Source organism: Chrysemys picta, chromosome 8 (genome assembly GCF_011386835.1).
Source record: "Chrysemys picta bellii isolate R12L10 chromosome 8, ASM1138683v2, whole genome shotgun sequence".
Lineage (NCBI taxonomy): Eukaryota > Metazoa > Chordata > Testudines > Emydidae > Chrysemys > Chrysemys picta.
In genome coordinates this window covers 89293162-89314781 of record NC_088798.1, presented here as the reverse complement: position 1 = coordinate 89314781, position 21620 = coordinate 89293162, and the positions used below count along the sequence as shown (strand labels likewise).

Below are 21620 nucleotides of genomic sequence, written 5' to 3'. Positions count from 1 at the left end.
AGATAACAATAGTCCCCGGCCACCCAGGGGTGTGTGAAGCTTCTTTTGTTAGTATTTGTAAAGCTGTTCCGAAGATGAAAAATGTCAAGTGCAAATGGTATTCTGTTCTATGAGGCGTTAACTGTTACAGCCAGTAGGTGGCAGCAGCTACTGTGCCAGAAACATCTCAGGTCTCAGCAGAGACCAAGTCAGGATAGCACTTGGCTACATGCCTCTTTCACGGCATCCCCAGAGACCATAGAAATTAGCATGTTAGAGCTGGGCTGGGGGCTGGCCTGGACCACAAGAGGGAAAAGCAGAGTGCAGCACAATACAGAACAAGCCCTGCCCCAAGGATGAGCCAGGGCTCTGACTATGAGCTGACAGTGTGCAGCTACCGCAGAGACACACAGCTACCCACAGGGAGAGATTGGCGTTTCTGGAATGGAGAGGGGACCACATACTTTCAAACTAGGGTTGCCAACTAGAGTTGGATGTATTCCTGGACATTTCATCAGATGACAATTTTTTAATCTTTAATTCCTGAAGACTCCAGGACAATCCTGGAGGGTTGGCAACCCTATTTCAAATTTCTGCTCATAGTGAGATTCCAGATAGCAATCTAACCCACTGCCCTTCTCTGTTGCCTTCCTACCAAGGATCTTGCCGTGCTTCACACACAGGAATTCAGCTAGATCTAGGGGAACAGCCACTGAGAGGCAGAGGGACTTGCCCAAGATCACACACCCAGTCAGTGAGAGTCAGGACCAGAACCCAGGAGCCCCAGCTCACATTCCTTTCCTTTAATAATGAAGACCCGTTCCCTCACTGTGATCATTCCAAGTCCAAACAAGAGTTGTAATAATACACTAAGTCCAGTTAACCAGTTAACCAGCCAGCCACAGGCCTCCCAGTAAACAGCTTTGTACTTCGTGATATACGTGTCAGTGGGGAAAATACTGTGAGATTAGGGTCAGGACGTTCAGATCCTTGCAGCTGTAAGAAAAAATGAAAACAAAACAAAAAAAAGAGTCAAATTCAGGGAAAGGCTTGTGACATAGTGAAGTAGCATTCTCAGCTTTCATCTCAGGGCACCTGGCCGTGGCCCAAGTGAAATGATTTTGGTCTCTGATTAACCCCTAGAGCAGTGGTTCTCAACTAGGGGTATGTGTATGGGTCTTCCATGGGATACATCAACTCAGCTAGATATTTACGTAGTTTTACAACAGGCTACATAAAACATACTAGCAAACTCAGTACAAACTAACATTTCATACAGAGAATGACTTGTTTATACTGCTTTATAGACTATACACTGAAATCTAAGTACAATATTTATATTCCAATTGATTTATTTTATAATTATATGGCAAAAATGAGAAAGTAAACCATTGTTCAGTAACAGTGTGCTGTGACACTTTTGTAAGTTTAGGTCTGATTTTGTAAGCAAGTAGTTTAGGTGAGGTGAAACTTGGGGTGTGCAAGACAAATCAGACTCCTGAAAGGGAGACAGTAGTCTGGAAAAGTTGAGAGGCACTGGCCTAGACTCAGAGAACATTTGTCCTTAGTGGATGTCCCAGTTCAACTAGGTGATGCCTGCCGCAAACACGTACTAGAAAGTGTTTGCTGGTAACTCCCCAAAATCATTTTCCGTGCCATGATGTAAGAGTGACCAGTAAAAGTCCAACTCCTTTCCCCAGGGTCTGTTGTTTTTATGTCTCTGCTTTAAAGGCACTGCCGGCTGGTAACACAATAGGCAAACACTGCACCAGATTTTTCTGCAAAGATTTGTTCAAATTTTGTCAAAAAATTGGAAGAAATATTGCCAGAAATGTCATTCATTTTCATCCTGTGGGTTTCAAATAGGAACAATTTTTATAGGAAATTTTTTATGAAATTATCAAAAATGTTCATTTTCAAAATGCCTAATTTTTCTTTTTTTTCTCCCTTCCCCCATCCATTTACCTTTCCCCCATGCCTGCCTCCCCTTTTTACCCCTTTTTTAAAAATTTTTTGCTATTGCACTATGGGTGGAAGGAGTGGCAGGGGAGAAAAATGCTAAACTTAAAATCAAAACAAACAAAAAAATCTCATTTTTCAGTCTAATCCAAAAAACGGACATTTTTGACAAAAACCTGTTTTTACAAAAATTTCCAATTTTGTCCATCTTTGGACTAAAATTTTCCCCCAAAAATTGCAACTTAATGTAGTTGAAGTTTAATAGTGTTAAGTGAATTTTAAATCTCATGCTCAAATAATAACAAGAAAGAAATATTAAGTTTGATTTCTCTGTGCACATTAACACCAAAAAATGTGATGTTAAGGGTTATGCTCAGTCAATCAGAGAGCATAAACAATACCACATGACTTATACGACCAATCACATCTAAGAGAGACAGCTCAGATTTCAAATTTAGAATATCAAACCACCTGGAAAAGGACATTTATGAAAACAAATCATTGAATGATTTTGACTAACCAATCATTTTGACAAAATCTCCATACATTTGTGGTCATTCCTCTGGCAGAAAAAGAGGCAACTTTAGCTGAATAAAGTATTCTTTGTACATGAATCACTCAGGTCAAGTTACTAGAATTCTAGAAGGAAATTTGATTTTGCTGACTACATAATTCTGTCCAGCAACTGAAATGCAATGATCTTAATTCTCCTGCATTGGCCATTCAGCTCGGGAGGCCTGAGTTCAACTCCTGCCTTAAAACAAAAGAGTAAATGAGTTTAGTCCTGCTGCCTACATATGATTATGCCCATATCCCAGAACTATCAAACAGTGTCACAAGGTGCCTAAATTGGGAATAAGAGAGGATATTGCGAGTCATGACTGAGGGTTATTGACAGATCTGTGGGAGTACCTGAACTAGATCAACAGGAGCAGCGGAGGCTGCAGATCAGGACTGAGGTGCCCTGGCTGGGAGTATAAGAGGTGAGGAGGGAAAGGAAGGACTAGAATAGCAGGGGGCATGGGCAGGCCACTACTGAGGTTGGCAGAGCTGGTGGGAGGGGAGGAAAGCACATGCAGTGCCTGCCAGTCCCACACTTGGCTCGTGCTGGTTGTTCCTCACATTCAGAACTGATTTTCACCCCCAGAATTGCAGGAACCACTTTGAGTTTGAGTTCCCAGTGAAACAATGTGAGGAATAGAAGGAAAAACACCGACCTGTGATAAAGCCATTCCAGCAACAAGACAGAAGAAATGTTTGCCCAGGCTAAATTGCTCTTACTGTGTTATCCCCTAGGGGGGTCTGGGAAAGTTGAGGGAGAAGAGCCAACAAGCCTCCATGAAGGGAGGAAGCTCTGAGGTTGTTTTACAAGAAACTCTCATGGTTGGTAGGACCATCCATTGATCACGTATTGGGATCCTGACCTCATGGGTGCTTGCTCTTTCAATCAATCCTCATTGCTGCAGGGAAAGTTGAAAGGGAAAATGAAAAACCAAAGTCAACTTCTGTGACCTTAATGGCCTGGTACACAGCAGGACTCTTGAAAGCAGGTCAGATACTTCAGCGGGCAGAACCTCCGTTGCTATAAATCAGCAGAGCCCCACTGACTTCAGTTCCCTGATGCTGCTTTACATCAGACGGTCGATCCGACCCCAGAACTGTTCTGCTTCAGAGCCTGGCTTTCACAAGGCAGTGTGGGTAACTTTGCACATGCACATTTTTTTGCACAGTAAATTGTCCACTTAGACTGTGGTGTGGTGTAGGTGTCATGAACCTACAGGTACATGCATGTGTAAGTTGCACACACACAAGTAGTGAAAACTCAAGCCCAAAGTGTCTGACCTATGGTATCAAGCCCTATGGAACTACTAAGGAATCCTAGCCTCAAAGCAGGTCCTGGCATTCTGCTGCTCCTGGGAGCGACACTGCTCCCAGAAGCCTGTGCTGTCAGAGCGTTTGGAGCAAGACTCCAGAAATGTCTTGGTTCAACAGCTGTAGGGCCTCCTGTGAATCCGCGGTGCCACTCCATTGGGTTCAGTGCAGTTACCCCAGGAGTGACTTAGCCCCGAGTCTTTAGCATGGTTAATTGTCTGTACCATTCTCTCTATTCAACACAAGTGGCTATTTGTCCCTGTAACGGGTTTATTCCTTTCTCAGGGACTTATCTGAGCTCTCAGCCTGGCCCTTCTGAAATGCTGATCATACAGTGGGCAACCCTAGGGATTGGTCCAGGGCAAGGCTATTAACTCTACCAGGAAGGTTGATGAAAACTAGACACTGAGAGGTGAATTATTTGCAGCTTTGTGCTCTCAGTTTCCCCCCAGGCAATCCTATTAAAGTCACCCATCTAATTAAGCCTCCCAATTCCCCTGTTGGGTGGGTCTGTATTATTATCCACAGCTTAGATAGGGAGAAGTGGAGGGACAGAAATTCTCACATGGCAAGGCAGGTCTCCCCGGCTGTCCTGGTGGGATGTTGGCATGTTTATTGGGTGGTAAGGCAGCTAGTCAATTTCAAAAGCCCTCTAGTTCCTTCTGTGATTTGAATTCCATGCATGGAGGCAAATCGCTTCAGAAGCGCTGTCCCTTTAGTCACATATGTATCATCTGTGTTGCAGGATGCTCATAAAGAGCTGAGCAAAACTGCACTCCAGCGTTGCTTGGAGCAGGGCCAGCCCACAACCATTCCAGACAGTTTGAGTCGTTTTTTCCCCCCCCAAACAGTTGGACAGTGCTAAAATTAATGTCTGAAAATGTGAGTTTGCTTGAAAAGAACCTATCATTTGATTATCATTGTAATGCACTCAGCCCAGGGAACATCTGCCCCTGTCTCTCTGTGTCTCCTCCTCTCGGCACTGGGAAATGCCAGGAAGGGCTGTCATGTGGCTGCGTAGACTGGAACAGAGCCCGACCACTGGCAAATGACTTGTGGGTGCTGCAGTTGGAAGTAGGGATTTATGCTGGCTGAAGCACTGAATGTTCTGTCCACTTCTACCCTAGCTGCCTATGCTCCTGGTCTCTCCACTAAACCAGAGCATCTCAGACATTTACCCCCCTTTGTCCTGATTGCCAGCTTATCTATGGACTCCAAGGGCCAGTTTCTGATCTCAGTTACATCTTGAATACTTCACAGGCAGTGACTCTGGACATACACTAGAGAGCAACATCAGGACATCACTCGTTTTCCAACTGACTTACAACCAGAGTTTCTGCATTAAATTCTAACAGGTCAGGACTTTTCTCCTTAGCAATTTAGTTCACTCCTGCACTGAAGGCAATGGGGCTGCACAGATGTCACCAAGGGCCTCAGATTGATGGTGTTTAGACTTGCACACACTTCTATTAAGGAGTTCCTGTCCCTGACAACTCCTGGCACCCTTGCCCCTTCCCAACAACCTATGACAACGCAGCAGCAAAACATGTATCTCCCACAAAAAGCCTTCCCACTCCCACACCACTAGGGAACGCAAACAGCCCGGGCCTTGCAGTGTATCCTGAAAGGCAATAGACATGGGCTAGTATGGAAGGGGTGAGGGAGACAGTTCCAAAGCTGAGGAAGGGGCCCTTGTGGAAAACACTCTAGCAGCTGCCCCCTTTCTCTCACCACAGCTATATACAAAACAAAGCTATGTGAAAAGGGACGTTAAGGTTGCCAAGTCAAGCATTCAGACGTTAGGAAATGCCAGAATTAAAGCTACCTGTGCAGCCTTCATTCAGCCCTCTTGTGATCAAATACAATTTGTTCCAAAGGGCCCCTGCCTCATTTAGTGCACCAGGTGGATGGTGCTCACTGAATGGGTAGTTATTCAATATTTCTTTTTATTCCCATCATTCAACGTGTGGCCCAATGTCATATTTACTGCATACCATCAAATACTGCACTGAATACTTGGTTATTAATTTCCTCCCTGGCTTTCCTATAGCAATTAGCACTGTAGAATCTGGGTGCTTTACAGACATGAATGGATTTATCTTCATAGCAACCCTGTAAGATGAGGGGGTGCTATTATCCCCATTTCACAGGTAGGGAACTGAGGCACAGAAAGATTAAGGCCAACATTTATTAAGTGTCTAGTAGTTTTGGGAGTCCAACCTGAGACAGCTAGAGCCTCAGAGTATGTAGTATTTTCATAGCACATTGCATGTTCAGAGCACAGCTCACATTTATTTCACTTACAGCTGATTGCTCAGGACTTCAGTAAATCAGACCACAGGGTCTCAAGTCAGGCACCAAAAAAAAAAAATGAGGAACACAAGCAGTGGCCACTTGTGAGAAGTTGGGTTTAAAAGATTTGCCCAGCATCACGCCGGAACTCTGTGGCAGAGGCAGGGGTAGTATTCAGTTCTCTGGGGCGCATGCAACAGCCTAAACCACAAGACCGCCCTGTCCTTTCCTGCGGTCCTCTGCCTCGTTCACTACACACGTCCCAACTTCTGCCCCAAATGAAGCCGGGACAGCCAGCTTCATTGACTACACAACCCCGATTCATCTCTTAGCACCATCCATGCTGTGCACTGAGTGCGGCAGGAGTCTTGTGGAGGAAAAAATGTGTTTGATTGTGTATTTAAACATTGTACCATAATGCTTAGGCACAAGGGAGCCATATTAAGGTGGCACAGGCAATCTAATTCCTGGCATTTCCTAATGTTTCAGTGCTTGGCTTAGCAACCGTAAAGTTCCTTTAATATAGGAAATTACAGATAAAAAACTCAGTATTTAAAAAAAAAGCAAACTGAAAAAACAGCAATTCCATTATGTGGAATTATATTGGTGCTCCTCTTAGGTCATCAGGAGCAGGACCTTTAGCTCCAGAGCACAGACATCTACCACTTGAGAGCAAAGGGAGTCAGTGGTAGCAGTTATCCTCTATATGGACCGGTCACTAGAGGGAGACAAGACACCCCTTTTGCTAATGGGTTTCCCAAATATTTGCTGTTAGCAGAGGAAAGTTGGGACTCAGGAAACCTGGACTCTATTCCAGTTTGTGGAAAGCAGTGCTTTCGAGTGGTTATGGACTATTGTGCCCCGTTCCTATCCTGACTGCTCCTATTCCACCCACCCTTGCCCCTCCCTCCCTCCTTCTACATTTGATTCAGGCTGCCAGCTTCCTCTGTCATGTACACCTTGTACAGGTTGCAGGACTGCTACTAGCAGGGCAGGCTTCTGTACTTAATATGGACTGGCTACTGAGCTGCCTTCCCAGAGAGACACACCAGATATGCTCACTATCATTGTGTTGCCAGGAATGGCTGTTGCAAGGTCCAGGTATGTTACATAGGGTACCACCTACTGGCTAAACCTATAACACCATAATATATTCAATTATATCCTCCTTTTTCTGGTTCCACTGAGAGCACAAGAGAGACAATCTCCCCTACCTGACACAACAGCCTCCAGTTGGTGGGAGAAGCAATTGCAGGAAAAGTCCTACTCAGCCCCTCTGTCCTGGTGGAGCATGCTCAGTACAAATGGAACATTTGGAGAATTTAGTTGCCAGCCTCTAACAAACCTCTAAATATGCATGTGCAAGTAGTGATTTTGAGAGGCATGTCACTCAGACATATCATGGTGGACAGCAATACACACTTCTCTGGCCCAAGGGTGACTCGCTTGCCAAGTTTCAAGCAATGTATTTTTCCCTAACTTCATTCTCATAAACAGGTGAGCCATTTTTGCTGAAACTCCTCCCTCCCATCGCCTCCAAAAATCAGCCCAAGCCAGACACCTGACATTGAAAATTTCAACCTCGTTTTGCAAAGTTATAAGCAACTGAAAACAGACTCTTATAAAGGAAATGTTAACTATAGGCATTACTACAAGTTCAAAGACTGACAAAGGACAGGGATACAACATACAGGCAAAGTGAGCCGAGTGGTGATGGACTCCTGGCTTACTAACTAGATTGCTTTCTTGTTTTAAATTAATCCCCTCTCTCCTACATCAATTTCCAACCTCAGATCAAGTGTCCTGAACCCCCCTCCCTCTATGGAAATGAGCAGACTGCTCCTATGGTACACAAATGAAATAGACACATAGAGGATTTCATCAGTTGGTTTACAGTACAACCAAAGGTGCACGTGTAATTCACACAACCTGCTACACATCACCAGAAACATCTGCTTCCTCAAATCAAACAGAAAAATGGCCCTGCCTGTGTGGCAGGCAGTGCAGCCAAAGGAGCTGGGAGAGATGCAAAGCTTGTCATGCTGCATAAAGAAATCCCTTTCATTAGAGAGGAGATCATTGCTTGCTGCTTTGAACCCTGTCTGAGCTACTCAGAGTCTCCTCAGGTGGGACTGCTACGGAGCAAGTCTCAGTTCATAAACTGTAGCTGACTGAACCCCATCAGCAGCTCCGGTGGGTGATGCTTTACTCCGGTAGGTACAGAGTTACTAACAAAACAAAGAGTGAATGACTTTGAAGTCCTTTCGGGAATCCTGATCTGATGCCTGCAAAGACAGCTCCTCACTGATTCCCAGGGAAGAGCATTCTTTCCATCTGGACAGCCAGGTGTGATATACACATTCCTCCAGTTCCCCTAGAACTCTCTTCCAAATCATTCCCTGACGTACTGATGTCAGCAGAGCTCCTGATTTCCAAATGTGGGACACGGTGTCGGGAAAAGACCTGCAACCAAAGGTCAAATCCCGAGGTCCTTAATCCAGCAAACCTTCCACTGAAGCCAGAGGGACCAGGACACCAGAAGACTCTTACTGAGAATCTTAACACAAGAGAGGCTTTTTTTTTAGCATAAAATAGTATTTTCTATAGCCTCAGTTCACTAAGCAGCATTTCTGGGATGGATCACTTACTATGGGGCAAGGGAGATAATACCAGGTGTTTTTATAGGTGCCAAAATGGAGAAGCCGCCTTCCTACGGAATGTTAGGTGGGAGATACAGGCACTAAAGGTCGGATGCTCACATACTGATGGAGAGGACCAATAGTGACTCATTTGGCCACTTACGATTAGGCTTGGTAGGATTCAATTTTTATCAGTAAATGTCAGTAAAGATCGATTTCACCCTACACACACAAACCCAGGAAAAAATATTTCGAGCAATTATAACTGAAATTGGCAAAGTAAGAAAAATGCTGCTTAAAAACGTAGAGTCTGATTTAAGGACACTTACATTGTATAGCTTGACATGCGGTGTTGACAATTTGTGTTTTAACCATTATAAAGCTTGAACATTTTGAAATTGTCTCCTGTTATTAAATAATCCATGTCTGACTCCCCATAATTTCCCACACTGTAAAAAATTAAATCGAGCAAAATAAAAAAAATGCCTAAAACCCATCAGTTTGCACAACGGTGACAATTTAAATCAATCAAAATGGGAAAAAATGCTTAAAAATAAACACTGATATTCTCCAGGGAAATTATAAACAAATACAAATCCTATTCTGCCAAGCCTACTGAAAAAGAAACTTTGAGGGTCTCCCAGTCAGCCCCCCTCCCCCCCTGGCTGTAAATATGGTGGGACCGTGATGATAGGGAAAGGTGGAAGTTAGAGAACCCATCGGATGAGTGACGGGGAGGGATTTGCAAAATTGCAAATGGATACACCTGCCTGCTTGCCTGCTTCCTTCACTTTGCAAAGTGGATGCATCGCATGCAACAAGCACCGGCGCATTTCAGCCAGCAGAGGGCAGCCCGAACAGCCCCTTCGCCACCAGCAGGATCAAGCCAAGCAAACCCTGCCCAATGTGGCTAATTTCCTCTCTCTCTTCATCACAATTTTCAGTCTCAACCCCAGCCCTGCCCTCCTCCAGCTGCACTTGAAAGAGGCTTCTGCTGACAAACTTGCCTGAGAGGAGGTGAGCGCTAGGTGGGGTTCCCCTCGGAGAGATTCAATAGCTCTATGCTAACTGGGGTGGGGGGCGAGCAGCTTCTTCTGATGAGCAAGCTCTGTGCAGGTCCCCCTCCCCTTTCTGTGGTCCACGTCCCCCTGAGCTATAAGAAGCGCTTTAGCTGGAATTGGTCTGCATTGCATGACAGCCCACTCCATAGAAGTCAGCCCTGAGCAGGAGTCAGTCAGCTGCGTCTGTGTGCCGCTTCACACGGCGGATCTGTTGCTGGCAGGAGAGAGCGACGGAGGAACACCCTGCCCTGGTTTATTCTCAGGCTCCCTGCTTCTTTTTATCCCCACCCCTGACTTTATTATCTGCCTGCTCAAAATTAAGAGCAAAGGCAGGAGCCTGGGGGGAAAATAGCGTGGGACGCGGGAGACACCTGGGCATGAATTAGATGGCAATCACACGGAAATATCTTTCCTAGGAAGAAAAGGAAAAACCCAGTCCTAGAAAAAAGGAAGGATTGAAAGAGCAGCTTTGTTGAATGAGAAGGACAGAGCAGGACCAGCAGCATGAGTACTAGCAGTAAGTACAGCTCTTCCTTTGCTATGGGAACAGGGGCTTATTTTGCATGGGGTCAGGCTGAAAATGTCACATCAGGGTGGACTATCCTAGTGGCGGGGGGTGGGGGTTCTTCCTTTTTGATGGCCTGCAAGACAAGGAGGCTTTCTTTGTTATGACTAATGTGCTCAAGCCCCATGTCCACCTCCTTTAAAGACTTTTTGGACAGCAGTGCATGGAATATATTGTCTACATGCAACATGGTTTGAAAGATCTGTGCAGTCACACGCACACTGATGTGCAATAGACTTGCTTGTACCACCACCTATGTATAAATAGACATGGATCTGATAGGTGGGCAGAGTTTGATCAGAATGAAGAGAGATCCAGGAATGATGTCCCCTCTCTTATCTAGGTTAGTGGGTATCTATTGTATGTGTGTGAGACACAGACACGCGCTACGTATGAATTGCTAAATAAGCAGAGCACAGCTAGCTAATATGCTGCATGAGATCACTACAGGCACATACTGCCAGTCTGGATGGCTCCCTATTTTGCGACTTAGATTTCAGAGTCTTGAGGGATTAATGGGTGCTTGCAAGTTATCTATTTCTCTTCTCTTTTATTGTTGTTGTTATTATCTAGCTTGTTAGCAGAACTTTGGCCAATACCCTTAATAAATGCACCCAAGCCAGCCAGTACCCAAATCAATCAATGCAAAATACCATCTGAGGGTTGGTCTGCTGGTCTCCCCCCTGGTTGATTTTTAGTTCTAAAGGTTATGTGCGTGAAGAACTGAACTCCCACTGACAGAGAACGGCAGCTCAGTGACTTGTATGCTCCATCACAGTCCTGGGCCTGCCTGTCCTGGGTTTCTCAATACCAGGGGGTGGAGTAGCTCCAAGGCAAAGTGCGAGGGAAAAATTCCTTGGCAAGCTCCAGCCGACAGAACAGGTGATCCCAGATTTGTTGGACTGTGTCATAGACAAGTAAACTTTCCAGGTGCCCTCTGTGGGAGCCACACCTCACCTGGAACATGGGCTGCCTACATGTTATGGGGGGAGGGGGGGGATTGGAATGCTCACAGAGTAGACAATAGGGATCAAATCCTTCCTCAGACACTGGGTAGATGTACCCACCCTCTGTGTCTTGCTAGTTGATAAACTCCAGGGCTGGTGAATAAATGGCCTGGAGAGATGGGGATTGTACTTCTTTGCTTGCTGGATTTCGGAGATTATGGTGATCAGCTGAGAACACAAAGGGGCTGGATTCAGGCAGGAGAGACTGGGAAGGGATTTTTGCCCTGAAAAGATTGTTGACAAATGCATAATAATTCCTCCTGATTATTTACTTCCAGCTTTTAGCCACCAGCTTGGGTGCTGATAATCACTGTTTGTGGAACCAGCATTTCTTAAAGATCCAATTGCGCCACTAAGCTCCCACGTGTGCAGAGGGGCCAGTCAAACCCAAATAGCAGAATTAGCCCGTTGGCGACTGGTGAGAGAAATGTGCCATATGAGAGGCAGCATGATCAAGTGACTAGAGCAGGGGACCAGGAGTCAGGAGCCTGGGAGTATTCCTGATTCTGCCACTGACCTTCTGTGTGACCTTGGGCACATCACCTTGCTGTGCCTCAGTTTCCCCATTTGCAGGATGAAGCTGGGATAATGATGCTCTTTGTAAAGTGCTTTGTGATCATTGGATGAAAGGGGCTTATGTGGTGGTGGTATTATCTGGCTGTTAATGTGATATAATTATTATGGTTAATGAAAGTTTGGAAATGTAATTCTTTTCTATCCTCACCAAAGGATTCTGAGCCCCTGAACTGGGCACAAAAGAGAGCTCTACAAGCCTATCTACCTAATGCATCCATTGCCACAGTGCTGCTGTTTCTTATGGTAGCACTGAGAGGCCCCCACCAGGATCAGGCCCCTGCTGTGCTGTGCCAGGCGCTGCACACATAGGAAGAGACCATCTCTTCCCCAAAGAGCCTACAGTCTGCTATGAACCTCACAACTAGTTTATGGCCTGAAAGGCCTGTGTGCACACGAGTCCATTATCGGGGTGTGTACAGGGCTGGAAGTGACAGGGATGTGTGGGGAAGAAGACAACTCGTGTACCACTAAATCTATTAGTTTAAGAGGTGTGAGGAGAGGGCAGAAAAGAAGAGACATTCCCCTTGGTAAATGCTTCCTGTCTAAGCTCTGGGGGTGTCGAATACTGCATGCCTGGGAGGGGAGTAATACAGCAAACAATACCACTCCTTAGGCTACTGCATAACCCAGCCATGTGGATACTGACCATTGCCTGAGCTTCCATCAAATTCCACAATCCCGCAGGGGAGAAACAGGAACCTGGCCCTGGTGTCTTCCCTCCCTTCTCAGCTTAGCCCTTAAGACGGGGCGGGCAAATTTTTTGGCCTGAGGGCCGCATCGGGTTTCCAAAATTGTACGGAGGGCCAGTTAGCGGAAGCGACCTCCCCAAACAGCCAGGCATGGCCCGGCTCCGCCCCCCTATCCGATCCCTCCTGCTTCTCAGTCCCTGATGGAGGGAAGCCGGGGCGGGACTCCTGCCCCATCCAACCCCCTTCTCCCTGTCCCCTGACCACCTCCTAACCCCTGCCCCTGACTGCCCCCCGCTGCCCCATCCAACCCCCCCTTCCTTCCTGACTGCCCGCATGGGGACCCCTGCCCCTAACGTCCCCCCGCTGCCCCATCCAACCCCTCCTCTCATTCCTGACTGCTCCCTCCTGAGACACTTGCCCCATCCATCTACCCCTTCTCCCTGTCCCCTGACTGCCTTCGGAACCCCCCACTGCCTGATCCAACCCCTCCTCTCATTCCTGACTACCCCCGGAACCCCTGCCCCTGACTGCCCCCCACCGCCCCATCCAACCCCCCCTCTCCTTCCTGACTGACCATGTAGAAGTACTCCCAAAGTGTTTCCAGTGCCTGTTGGCCTGAAGGGAAGAGCCAGGATTTGGAGTCAGAGCTGGGTCACTCCCAGAGCAGTGCATGGGAATGGAACCCAAGTCTTGCACAGGGCAGTGCAGTGCACCCCTAGCCTAGGGAATCAGAGCAGGATCAGGAGCCAAATGGGGTCTCTCTGATGAGGCAGGACACTGCGATATCTCTAACTCATTGTCCTCCTTCAAAACCGTCCTCATAACTCTCCTTTGCCATGAGGCCAACAAAAAACTTGACAATGGTCACGCTGCTGATGTGCTGAGACCACTGCCTACCATGCTGACCAATATTGTCTCACATTTCTTTGTACTCCACTGTCTGTCGGTATCTATCTATTGTCTTGTACTTAGACTGGAAGCTGTTTGGGGAGGGACTGTCTTTGTTCTGTGTTTGTACAGCACCTAGCACAGTGTGGCCTGGTCCATGACGGGCTCCTGGGTGCTACAAAGAATACAAATAATAATAGATCACTCATGCAGCCCAAACATGGGGCCAGCCCAGAACCTCAGCTGGTGAAAATCAGCATAGCTCCATTGACTTCAGTGAAACTACAGCAATTTACACCCACTCAGAAGTGACCCATGATTTCCTACGACTCCCTCTCCCTCATTTCTAAACCGTGCATTCTAATAACATTAAGATCCTGCCTGAAACCAACAAGAGGCAGGAAATTCAGAGCTGAGGCCAGCTGCTCTCTCCCTAACTCATCCTGTCGTGCCTGGCCGTTGTGGGGGTCTCCAGCGAGTTCAGCGCAGGATAGTCCATGCTCCATCCATACATCTGATGTTGGCCACAAGGGTACATGTCCACACTAACCGCATGGAATTGTACACAGCCTTCTCGAAATGCCAGTCATTGACGGGGGTGGGGATGGAGGAGTTTCGCCTTGAAATAGAACCTGATTTTAGAGGCTCTGTACACCCCTCTCTGCCTCCCCCGTCCCACCTCCAAGGGGAAACAGCCCAGCATGGAAAAGCTGCCCTGATATGAAGGACCCAGAGCTCTGTTACAAATGTGTCCTGACGCTGGAGGGCAGAGAGTGACACTGGAGTCAGAGATTGCTGTAAGGTGGGGAAAGGGTCTTTGTTCTTTCTTAAGTGGGCTGGGTTCATGGAGGACACGCTGAAAGTTCAGAGGGCCGGATCAAAGACTGCAGTGTTAATATTTACATTTGTTAAGCTATTTATACCTCTTACTCTAGCCAGCACCACTAATTGGTTACAAATGGTTTCATAGGGTTATAAATAGGAACATCAATGCCTCTGAGCATTTCTATTGAAGCTGGATCGCTTGTTGCAAACTGTTGCCAAAAAGGGCTCACTCGGTGCAGCTTCTAAAATCTCTACAGGTTACTGGCCATAAATGCGTTCCTAGCTTACAGACAGTCTATGCTTGCTCCCAGGACTATGTGGGTGGAGGGAAGTCAGCAGGAGACAACCACCCATTCCTGTGGGCAGCCATGCTGGAAAGGCCTCATCTTTCTGCTGACTGAAGGCCCAAGGTCTAATATTGCCCAACTCTCCAAGGAATTTAGACACACATTTCCCATTGAAATTAATGGCAGCTGTGTGTCTAAATCCCTTAGGCAGCTTTGAAAATCTCAGACCGCTTTCAGTGCTTTAAGTTTGTGCTGTGGGCTTGGTCTCCAAAGCCAGTAGCACCTTGGCCATTCCAGCAGAATACACTTGAGTTGAAATTCTTACAGCTTGTCTTTCAGGCCAGCTCTCTGGGGCCAATTGACCAGATCCTGGTCCCAGGGAGATCACTGGGAGTTCTGTTACTGACTTCAGTGGAACCAGGGTTTGACCCTTGCAGTTGAATGCAATAGCACCAGCGGGAAACACACCTTCAGTCTTTTCTGGGGTTCCCAACTAAACAGCGGTGAAGGTGTCTACAGCTCAGTCCCCAGCCATCTCTGTACCCTGGTTACTGAGCCTCAAGTGTATTTCAGCCCGGTGAAGTGGTGGCACTGTGGTGGTGAGAGGACGCAGCCTCATATGACATGGAGATGAAAATGTTGCAATGTCATGCCACAGTTTCCTAGTATGAGTGTTTGTTCCACTTGTGGCAGCTCTGACTTGAGCAGTTAATTCATGCCAAAGCACCATTGTGCCTGTCTCTATTTTGAACAAAGACCCAAGTGAAAATCCTCCTAGAGGAGATTAAACCCAAGCTAACATCCATTAGTGCGTATTGAACCCAGCTTGTGCTCTGAACCTGGATCGCATCAAATATAGGACTCTGTGTGGTTTAGGGGTCAGAGCAAAGATCTAGGAGGGTCTACGCTGGCTGAGCCATTGACTCACAGCATGACTTTGAGTAAATCCTTCAACTTCCTTTTGCCTCAGCCAGCCACGCTGAGAAGGAGCAGTTAAGAGTCGGGGACCTCACTGACACCCAGGTTCTGCCTCTGAGCCAAGCTAATCCAGAGGAACCAAATTGCTGCCCCTTCTTCCCCAAACCCACCAGGACTTAGTTCCATCACACAAGGCAGCACCTCAGGAAACCTCACGTGCCATAGGGAAAGGGAAGGTCTTTCAAAGTCCATTGACCTGGCGGACGAATGTGCAGGAGATCGAGTGATGCACCAGGAGAGAGGAAATTCCAAGAAAGAGGGGTGCCATGGGGGAAAGCTGCAAAAGGGGGCATTAAGGAGAGCAGCTTGAGTGGATTGCAGGCAGCAAGAGGTGACAGTAATAATGGGAAAGGAGAGCAGAGATGGAGGCAGATCTATATAGGGCCTTGGAAGTAAAGAACTACCTTTGATCGACACATCTGGTGTCTAGCATCCAGACACATACAGAGAACATTCCAGCAGTGAGTTCCATGGCATGGGGTTATTGAAACTATGGGCAGTCTATACTGGAGTGGGGAGGAGTGATTCCCAGCTCTCACAGATGTACCTGCACTAGCTCCGCTCCAGCTAGCGCCTACAACTGCAAGAGAGGTGCGGCAGCGCAAGGTGGCATCTTGGGCTGCCTGAGTGTGTATCGGGGGGGAAGGCTGGACAGATGCCTGTGCTACCCGGCCACACTGCTATCTTTGGGTGCTAGTTTGAGCAGAGCTAGCGCGGGTACATCCATGTGAGCTGGGAATCGCATCTCCCAGCTCAAATGTAGACATAGTCTGTAGTGTCACAAGAGTCTCCACCCACCTCTATCTCCCATTAGTTAATATGCAACCTAGACTCCTTTCTCACAATCTCCCTGGCAACGAGTAGCCCTCTAGCTCCTGCTAGTGCACATTCCGAAAGAGGTGTCTTTATTAATGTTTTGCACATGGTGCCAGCCCAGGGGATTTTGATCCCAGTCAGCTACTGTCTACCCTCGTGGTCATGTGCACATTTCCATCCCGTAAGGTTTCACCGCTCTTCTCAAGCTTCCTTCCAAGCCATCTTTCATGGCGGGATGCGTCTCGGAGGGTGGGGAAAACATAAGCCATCTTAACCAGCCTTGAAGAAAGGCCCATGAAAAGCAGGCGGTAAAGTCAATTGCAGCAACTGAATTATTCTGCGTGCCCGACAGGCTCTCACAAAATAAATAGCGAGCTTGCTAATGATAGAGCTGAGATCAGTTTAGCCAGATAATTATATTTGTGATGCCAGCAGGCTGGGCTAATGATAGATTGTCCTCTTATCAATGGGTAGGCAGCATGGTGCCTGCCATTTCTCCCTCCGATCCGGCAAGGGAGTGGAAAAAAGCCCACCAAGTTCCTGCTAGAGCCTGCAGTCCTATCATGACGGACCCCTAATGAAGTGCTTGGAACATCTAATTAGATATTTTTAGACTAACTAAATCAGCACCTCACGAGAGAGGGGAAGAGTGCTGCTGGCAGGGCAGCAAACAAAGCAAGATGTGGGGGGGTTGCTTCATGAACAGGTGCAGAGTGTGACGTTGCCACCCCCGCGGGTGGCAGCGTCTTGCTGGAATTCTGGTTGCTGCTGCTAATCCATTCCCACCAAGGCAGCGTGCGAGCTGCTCCCTGGCAAGTTGAAGGCATGGCCAGGGCGGAGGATGCGGCAGCAAGGGAGGTGATCTTTGCTTCTTACAATGATGATAACATGGTGAACAAAAGCCAGCCTGTCTGCTTCCACCCTCTCTGCCTTTTGTATTCACCGTTGCACCATAAATCTCTGGAAGTTTTGGAAAGCTTGTAAGTGCTGTGATACACAGCCCCACTGGCTGCACATTGCTCTCTGGAGAAGGGCTGTCTGAAGAATAACTGTACAGAACTAATCAAATTTCTCTGGGAGCTCAGGCACTGGGGGCCATTACACTTGCTGGTGTTTCGGGTGTTTGACAGGGCATAGTTCATACTGGCATTTTCCCTGTCTGGTCTTGCTCACTTAAAAGCTTCATCAATATCAACCATCCTGCCATTTGTCATGAGTTGGGAAGTGACAAGAAGAGGCAGGGGCATGTGATTGGAAATGAACAAGCGCTAACTGTAGCTGTTGCTTTGTCTGGTGTGTCCTTTCCCTCTCCTCCACCCACCCTGGCTCCCCTCTGAGCCCTAAGCCGCCCTCATTTTTCTGTTATCCCTATTTTACCCTTCTCCCACTTTGCCAGGCCCATTCTTTTGGTTGGAGAGAATGGGATGGGGCGTCCTATGGGCTCGTAGGGAAAAGTCCCACAGTAGAACTGAATATGGGCCCTTATAGAAAAGTCCTACAGAAATGAATCCAGGCCCTTCTGGAGAAGGCCCACCAGAGAGAATAAGGATTAAATGAATAGGATTCTGCAGTACTGACTCTAAGAAGCAATAGGGAATTAGATGCTGTGAAGGTTTTTGTATCACCCTATAGAGTTCTGTGGTTCCCTGCTAATATCTCATTCCAAGACAAGAAATGGGGCTCCATGAAGTGCTGCCAAGGGGCAATGGGTTGCCAGGCCAGCCTTATTATTACTAGGGTACATCCTGTTCCTTACTTAGCCAAGTGGGAGACTTGCCTGGGAAAGAGCTTTAATTTGGTCCATTATCTCTCTCTCCCTCTCTCTCTCTGCCATGAAGACCAGACAAGATCCAGGACAAGCTCTTCCAAAGAGTATGGTCCTCTGGACTCAGTAACAAAGCCTGCACCATTATAAACATGACGGCAGAATCCCTGACTAGGAAAGGCACGTTAGCCGTGCCCTGTGCAGCATTCCCGCCATGTGCGTTTGCAGTTCTTCTGACTCCTCTTTCACTTGAGCTGCATGATGTAGGGCTAGGAAACCTTTTGGCCATTTTGATCTAGGTCTCAGGACAGACTTCAGGGCTGGGAGGATGTTTAAAGAGGTTTAGGAACCAATTGGGGTTGGTGGCTTCTTCTCTTTGTTCAGAGGCACTTGTTGGCACACATCAGTTTTCATTGCTGGAATCTCCTGGACGCAGCTGTTCGCAGTGAAGTATGGATTCTGAGAAGAGGGGAGGGGGCAGGCTGGAGGGAGGAGGAGTGGGATTGAGTTTCAAGCCCTGGTCAAGGACTTTCCCATACTGACACTTTTAACCAGGAGGGCAAGAGGAGGATGGGAAGGGAGCATGACATTTGTCTCCGGCCAGTCACCTGTCAGTTAGGAGGCTCTTGTCCAACTCTGATTGCGAGAGGAGCATTGCAATGCAGGCTTTGTCAGCCGTCTAGAGCAAAGAGTAGGGTGGGGAGGGTGAGTTTGCTAAGGAAGAGATTTCATTTCCCCCTTCCCTGTGTGACTGGAACTCTGCCTTCCAGACAGGTGGGTGGATCACTATCCACCCATCTGTTCTCAGCGCCCCAGCCTATTCTACGCCATTCGAAATGACAGAATGTACTTCCCCACCATAATAATCCCCCAAGCCTAAGTAGCCATCGCTATGGCTAACGATGGAATTTTTCTGAAGTGCTAGTAGTTTTTCCTTGTCTCTGCGGTGGGCCATGAAGTAATAAAGAGATAGTCGTCGCCATGCACTATTCAGAATCTACCCAAGGTGAGTGTGGGGAGAGGTGAGTGTGAGGAGAGCTGAGATGGGCTGGAGCCTGGCTCCAGCAACCCTGCCTGGGAGAGTGGGGAAAACGGCTCAAGCAGAGGCCTCGTGGTAGGGTGTAGCTGCTGGGCTTTCAGACAGAGAGATGCTAAATGGCGAGTCACATGCAGGCACCGTCATTCAGCCTATATCACTGATGGAGCTCGGACACTCCCTTTTAACCAAGTGCTGGGGGGGGGGGAATCGGTTGAAAAAATACAGTTGCAGTTTCTTGATGAAACAACAACAAAAAAATGGTTGCTTTGAGTTGGAACTAAATGTTTTGAACGTCGACTCAAAACAACGCTGTGAAATGAAACGGCAAATCGAGTCGCCCTTTCCTTGAGGAAACATTCTGGTTTGACCTTTTTGTAATGGTTCCCTTTGACGTTTTGGAGACTTTTGTATGGGGGTTGGTGGGAGTTTCAGCTGAAACGCGTCAAAATGCCTTTTTCAGCGAATTTACTATTGGCCAAAAAGAAGAACCAATCACCCAGCTCTGTTCTTATCAGACCCTCGGAGTACGTCCCGATCCGTCGGAGCCCCCAGGTAAAGCCTGTTAGAAGGGAACGTATGACACACTGGTCTCCCCCGGGGCGCTGTGATCAGGTGGGGAATTATGCTGCCAGACTGAGCTGTTCTCCAGCAGCTGCTGAGCCTCTGTTGAGCCACTGGGTGATGTGACAGAGCTTTAGTGAAATGCTGTTGTTTGGTATTCTCTAGAGCTGGGCTGCTCTGTGTAGCCAATTCCCACCCTCTCCCCTAGGTGAGTCTGACCAATTCATCCTCTCCTTCCCCAAAAGCAGAAGACCATGTCTGAGTCCTCTGCCTGCTCCCCGCTGCTGTTAGGGGGCTTGGATCTTTCTGCCTGGTGCAGTGAGAAGATGGCTGGAAGAGCTAGCAGCAACCTCCTATACAGACCAGGAAGCATTTGTCATCCCAAAGCCTCCTGCACTCAGAGCATGTCCAGGGGGATAGACCTGCTGTGTAGTTTAGTTGGAGAGGAGGTCTCTTGTCTGGGGCTTGGACCCTCACACTGCAGTTCTTTCATGAGAGGATCACTGAGCTCCTAGATTTACAGAGTTGAAGGACAAATGAGACCATTTGATCATTTAGCCTAACTTCCTGCATAACACAGGCCATAGAACTTAAGGACAGTTACCCCTGCATTGCAGTTGGCAAAGAGCATCCTGTCTTGATTTGAAGGCATCAGGAGATGGGAATCCACCACTTCTATTTCTAGTTTGTTCCAATAGCTAATCACCCTCACTGTTTTAAAAAAAAAAATTAACAGTTAGACTCCAAGTGCTCTCAACACTGCTTCCGTCACAGGAACTCCCTGCCAGGCAGTGCTCCAGGTAACGGTGTAATCTCTTCCCTTCCCTCATGGCAGCTGTTGTCTGCTCTACATTTTCTCTCTCCTCGTATCAAAGCAGCCCCTCGTGGGAAAGAGCGCAGACTTCCTTAGTGTCTCTCATGGATTCTATTTGGCCTCTCTACCAATATGACAACACCCATAGAATTCCAGACTGCTCCCCTTTCTCTCCTTCTAGTATCTCCACGCTTTGGGAGCGGGAGGGAGTGTGGGGTGTCCTTTCATATTTCATTACTAGCTATCAGCCTTGGCGTCCTTAGAGAAGAAGGTAGGGCAAAGTGAGATGAGTTCTTTTTAGTCTCTTACGTGCTATAAATATTCAGATCACCAAAGTGTCCTCTGAAAGTGACGTGATCTGGTTGGGGCTCTTCTAGAACTGAGTTGTTTCCAGACATGCCCAACTTTTGATAATGTGATAGGCTGGAAAAGAACTCCTGCACGTCCTGACAGTGACACTGTGTCATCACATTAGCACACGGCAGGACACCTATCAGGTTATGCATGGTGTAATCCCAACCAGGAACAGCTGAGGCATCCTTCCTGTGGCTAGGTCAGCTTGCAAACACATAGCTAGTAAAGGGAGACAGATGGATTGCAACAGGGAACCTTCTGCCACCGTAACAAAGATTTATCAACGTTCCACTAACTTTAACCAATCAATGGTCTAGAAGGCTATTATAGGGAGGGGCCCGTGCAATCCAGGCACAGAGGTTGCTTTGACATGCACTTCAGTTGTCCTGCTGGACTCTTTTCCTGGTCAGTCATTGAGTAGCTTTATTATTGGGAAGATGACCAGTTCACTTTGAAATAATAGATTGAGGAAAGAGTGAGAAACAGAGAGTGGTGATTTCTCTGAAGCTGGGGAGATGCCTTCATGGTCTCTCTCTTCCTATCTCCAGCTGTTTTGGTCGGCTTTAGCAACAGGCTATTCAAAATACTCATTCCTCTCAATGACATTCAGAATCCATGCTTCATCCCAAGTAATCTGACTCTTACTTTCTTCTC

The 21620-nt window shown here is 47.4% G+C and overlaps 1 protein-coding gene across 3 annotated transcripts in view; it reads left to right on the top strand.

Moving 5' to 3' along the window:
• The first annotated feature begins 9563 nt into the window (after nucleotides 1-9563).
• Nucleotides 9564-21620, top strand: part of ABLIM3 (actin binding LIM protein family member 3) — a 116303-nt gene continuing 104246 nt past the window's right edge. The window contains exons 1-2 of one of the 3 annotated variants that reach the window (XM_065554937.1): nucleotides 9564-9758; nucleotides 10219-10319. In XM_065554937.1, the coding sequence (XP_065411009.1) occupies nucleotides 10307-10319 (13 nt within the window). In that variant the 5' untranslated portion in view covers nucleotides 9564-9758; nucleotides 10219-10306. Of the gene's footprint in view, nucleotides 9759-9780; nucleotides 10320-21620 lie in introns of those variants that run through there. The other 2 variants (XM_065554936.1, XM_042850814.2) reach the window with 2 other exon arrangements.